Below are 5,000 nucleotides of genomic sequence, written 5' to 3'. Positions count from 1 at the left end.
CTTTTTTACGCCACCGATTTACTTACAGAGCCTCCCATCACAGGACTACGCATAAGACTGTAATCGCTGATAATACATGAACGTGCGGCTTGCGACAAACGTTCGGCAGAAAAGAATCAACGACCTTTAGGTGTAGTGTTGATCGAGGCTAGCTATTCATTCCCCACGCCAACCAACGAAGCTTGACCGCGACGCGCTATCTACACAGCCCAACACATCCCCAATCCTTCGACGCAACGTGAAATGACTCAATATTCCAGTGATATGTGAAACAATCAAAAGAGAAACAGACGCATCAGCGCTGTTCTGTGCGGCCTTAACCAATGCTATAGTTACATACACGGTTGACCTACAATAAGCGATCCTGAAGCAACTTGCGCCTCGGTTCATATCCATCAAAGAAGGAATGTGTACTCTACTGCTAGGAAACTGACGGGGATGCAGGTAGACGGAATAGCCCCGACCCACAAAAACGCTTTAAAAAGGCATCGGTTCCAGCATTTGTGGAACACAATTTTGTGTAACAATCGATGTGTCCAGTTAGTGCGGTGCTGTGGTGCAGAGAGGCACGAATTGGTCGTGAATAGGAAATGTGGTCTTTTTTTGGAACTCTTCTCCATTGAGGATCATGCTAGACAGGGGAATTGCCAGCGCGAGTACGAAGGAAGAGTAAACAAACATAATCAACAATGGGATGCGACCACGGCTGTGAACACATGTTTATTGGAGTGTCCCGTATAAGGGAGGGAAGGATAGAGAACTGCGATATGGTGCACCATTGCGCTGGAACAGAGAATGTATTGCTAGTAAATTTAATAAAGCCGCGTAGCGACTTCGTTTGTGTGAAAAAAGGAAACTATTTCTCTCTTGCTATCTAACACGACAATAAAAGGAAGACGGAAACCATGCGCCGAGATCGAAACAATAGCGAACAAACCCAACAAACAGACAAGCATGCATTTATTGGCGAAATGAACGCTCTCGTTCACCCAAAACGGGGTAGAAAGGGGAATAATACGCTAGATTCCTGAGTTCAGGCTAAAATCCAAAACTTACGAATGAAGTTAGCATAGTTGAGTTTGCTGCAGGATAACTAGGAAAAAATGGCGACGCACGCAGTAGTGTATAGCAAGTGAAACTAATTAAACGAATGTAAAGAAAAGTTATTTAAATAAAAGCGCAATTCGCTTAACGCTTGTTTGTGTAGTAGGAACAGCAGAACAGAGGAACTAGAAGTAAAACAAGACAACGGTACGAAGCGGAATTTGATAGCAAATTGTTAGAAGAGAAGTGGAAAGAGAGCTTGAGCTGATCAATTCGTTACGTCGTCATAAGTCGCCTTCGCAAGATTGCAATGAAAGTTAGTTGTATCTTAAGCTTATTAATTCACTCCCGAACGCGCGCCTTGTACATACTATAGGGTAGGCTTTTTTTAGGTAGGAGAACACTGTGAGCCGGTCGAGCGTGGGAAGAGAGCAGGAGGACTACCGTGTACGCTAGTGAAAGCAAATAGCCTACGACAAGCTGGAAAGTAAAGATGAAATATTTTTTATACATCCAGATGGAAATGAAACACAGCTCGTAACAAACTGAATAGCAAACGTATGAAAATATTTTCGTTTTTTTGTTTATCAGCGGTGATATACTAGAAAGAAAGTTTATGGTGGAAAAATATCTGGTGGATGTCTTTTGTTAACTCGGTTTACACAACCATAGTGGTTTTTTATCATGTTCATGTCCCTTTGCTAGAGTTACAACAAGGGTGAACCACTTCCCATTTCAGGACACCAAACGTGTTTCTTTCGACTCATACAGTATAACATTTAAAAACAGAAGACCAGTTACCGGAAACATGTCTTAGCCTTAGTATATTCTATATACAGCGAAATGTACACAAAACACATCACAACTCAACCAGAAGCTTCAGGTCGCTGAGGACATTTGTTTTTCGTATGACCCTCTTGACGACAGATGCCGCATTTACGCGTCGTCCTTGCCGACCGCTCGCTACCAGAGCTCCCTCCCTGGTTGCTGCTACTGTTTCGACCCCAATCTCTACCACTTGACTGGTTCGTTGCACTGCCTCGATTCGTTGAGCTTCCATATCCTCCCGGTGCTGATGGGGCAGTGCCATTTGATGACCCCGAAGTCTCATCCTCATCGGCCCACTTGAAAAAGCCACACCTGTTTGCCTGATTCGGGCAGGTATAGAAGGGTCGCCCATGGTTGGGACCATCCTTTTTCACCGTAAACCGTGAGGCTGGCGTACCACAACGACATTGGATGTCCACCTCGTTTACGGCACTGCCTCTTGCCGTATCATTTGGTTTACCCCAAGAGCTGGTCCGATTGTCGGCAGGTTTTCCCCAGCTTGACGATCCTCCGCTTCCTCCTCCTCCTCCTCCCCCCTGTCCAGTACCCCAGGTGGACGATGAAGGTTGGCTGCTACCCCAGGATGATTGTGTAGTGCTCGGTTGACCCCACGTGCTCGTACCGGTGGTGCTGTTGGATCGTCCGAATCCACTGCTACTGCCGTTGTTGGAGGGCGGGCCTCGGTTCGTCGGTTGACTGCTTGTGGTGCCCCAGGTATTAGTGTTCCCGGATGCACTTCGAACACCACTAGTGCTACCACTACTGTTGGCGGGTGTAGGAACACGATTTGTTTGATTAACAGCTTCCCAACCATTCGTTATGGGCGCACGGGGTGGTGCCACCTGTCGTACGGACGCTTCATTGATGTTAAGCAATCCTCGGAACTTACTGTCGCACACAATACAGGTGCGGTACTCCGTCATGCTGGTGGACTGAAGCAAACCGTAATAGTGCATGTTCCGGAACTTGACCGTTATCTTCTTGCTACCACACCGAGCGCATGCGTCATCGGTTACGGTTGCCTCACGGATTGAATCATCGAACCAGACGCTGTTCTTGCAGTTTGGAAACGCAACACATCCCAGGTGATACCCGTTGCCATCCCGCTTTTGTCGAAGGCACATCTTTTCGCCACACTTGGGACACTTGCAGACTTCCTTTAGGGACGCACCACCGATCGCTATCGCTCCTCCTCCACCTCCACCATCTGGAGGTGGATCGCGAGGAGTTTGATTCAAGCGCTGCCCCAACGCTCGATCAAGGGCCTGCGCTTTCCGGGACATGATCCGATACACCTCCTTGTACTTGCTGACCTGTTCCGCCAGTACTGCTGCCGGATCTTTACGGCCCTCGCAGATGAGTTTCAGATCAGCTTCGAGACCTGCGCGCAGCTCGGGATGAGCCAGCCGGAGTTCCATCATCTCGTACCCCTCGACCAGTCCCATACCGAGCGTGCCGGGTACGAGAAAGCCCCGATCCCGCTCACCGATGTAGCCACGTTCCTTGATTGTGTTGATATGTTCCGCATGCGTGGCATCAGTCCCAATGCCGTGCTTTTCCATCAGCGCGATCAAGTCCGCTTCGGTCAGCATGTTGGGTGCCGTCGTTGATCCCTCATGCAATCCGAGCTCGGTCGGTTCAAAGGTGTGTCCGACGCGGTACGCATGTATTTCCTTCGCGTTCCATCGATCGTACGGGTACACCTCGAGATAGTTGCGCTCGTAAATGCACAGTCCGGATGCAGTAAATTCTTCTTCGTCAGCGACGACCACGTTCACGATCGTTTCCGATCCGGTAGCGTCGCGACTAACACATGCCAGGAAATGGCGTGCAATCAGCTCGTACACACGCCACTCATCCCCGGAAAGATTCGTCGGTAGCTTCGTCGGATGGATTGGAGGATGGGCTTGATCGGACTTTTTGCCATTCCGTGGATTAACGCCCCACTCGAGAACCTTCTCGGCGAACGAACCCCACTGTTGATTGGCAACTTGTGCCTGCACGAGCGGAACCAGGTTCATATCGCTGGTAAACATGTTCGTTTCCGTACGCGGATAGCTAATGATACCTGCAGAGAGCACAGGATGCGATTGAGATTCAAATTAGAATATAGAAGAAGGGTGAGAGCGTTTCAAGTAAACCACCTACCCTGTGTGTACAGCTTCTCGGCAATGGTCATTACGTGCTTGGCATTCATTTTCAGCTTCCGCGATCCTAGCTTCTCCAGCTCGACCGTATCCATGGGTGTTGGGCGCCACTTGTTTTTCGGTTTCTCCGTCACGTTCACCACCTTTGCCAGTGGGTTCGATTGGCACAGCATCAAGTATGCTTCGCAGCACTGTCTATCGAACAGACGATTCCGTGCCCAGTTGAACTCCACCGTGAGGTCATCGATTGTGTGCGTTACTGAAATCGGTTCCAAACGAACTCACATTAATATCGCCGATTAATCGTTCCTGTTCTCCCTTCTGTTACTTACATTTGATCTTCCAAAAGGTTTGTGGAATAAAGTTCTCGATTTCCTTGTACCGCTGGGCCACAAAACCAAGCGTCGGGATCTGACAACTTCCGTACGATACGAGATTGTCCGAGATATCCTGTGGGAACACTTTCTGCAACCGGAGCGTCTGGTAGCGTGTGAACGCGGCACCGATCCGAAGATCGAGCTCGCTGCGTACGTTCACGGCAGCGTTTTGTCGTGCGTCCGGTTGAACCAGGTTCTCGATCGCCCGCTTAATAGAGGGGCCCGTGATTTCGGAGAACTTCGCGCGGAGTACTTTCAACTGCGGTTTGATCGCTTTACACACCTCGATGATTTCGAATCCGATGTTTTCTCCCTCTCGATCGCAATCGGTCCAGATAATGAGAGCCGCACAGCCGCGTACTTCCCGTTCGAGTGTTCTCTTGATTTTGTCGTACGATTCCGGGCAGCTCTTGCGAACGGGTGCGTCAAACAAATCCTCCGGACTGCAGCTTTGCCATCCGCGGAAGCTCGGCAGGAATTCGTGGTTCAGCAGGTGTCCCGATACCGACGTCATTACCATTTTGATTGATTGTCCGTGCAGGTTGTAGTCAAACTCGTAGATCTTGTTGTACGGCGAAAACCCTTCGCGCTGTGTAAAATAAAA

The 5,000-nt window shown here is 49.3% G+C and overlaps 2 protein-coding genes across 4 annotated transcripts in view; one reads left to right on the top strand and one right to left on the bottom strand.

The window, feature by feature from the left end:
* Positions 1-1,634, top strand: part of LOC125949210 (phospholipid-transporting ATPase VD) — a 41,111-nt gene extending 39,477 nt beyond the window's left edge. For all 3 annotated transcript variants that reach the window (XR_007468653.1, XM_049675994.1, XM_049675993.1), the window contains exon 12: positions 29-1,634. Coding sequence is in view for 2 of the 3 variants with exons in the window: in XM_049675993.1 (XP_049531950.1) it covers positions 29-80 (52 nt within the window). In the remaining variant the exon portion in view is untranslated. The remainder of the gene's footprint in view (positions 1-28) is intronic.
* Positions 1,635-1,782: 148 nt separating this feature from the next.
* Positions 1,783-5,000, bottom strand: part of LOC125949212 (DNA topoisomerase 3-alpha) — a 3,724-nt gene continuing 506 nt past the window's right edge. Inside the window, exons 3-5 of the mRNA XM_049675995.1 lie at positions 4,352-4,985; positions 4,021-4,278; positions 1,783-3,940 (exon numbers count right to left, since the gene is read on the bottom strand). Of these exons, the coding sequence (XP_049531952.1) occupies positions 1,911-3,940; positions 4,021-4,278; positions 4,352-4,985 (2,922 nt within the window). The 3' untranslated portion in view covers positions 1,783-1,910. The remainder of the gene's footprint in view (positions 3,941-4,020; positions 4,279-4,351; positions 4,986-5,000) is intronic.

This window comes from Anopheles darlingi, chromosome 2, assembly GCF_943734745.1.
Source record: "Anopheles darlingi chromosome 2, idAnoDarlMG_H_01, whole genome shotgun sequence".
Classification (NCBI taxonomy): domain Eukaryota; kingdom Metazoa; phylum Arthropoda; class Insecta; order Diptera; family Culicidae; genus Anopheles; species Anopheles darlingi.
The sequence above is the reverse complement of the archived record's forward strand: the minus strand, read 5'-3'. Positions and strand labels throughout refer to the sequence as shown.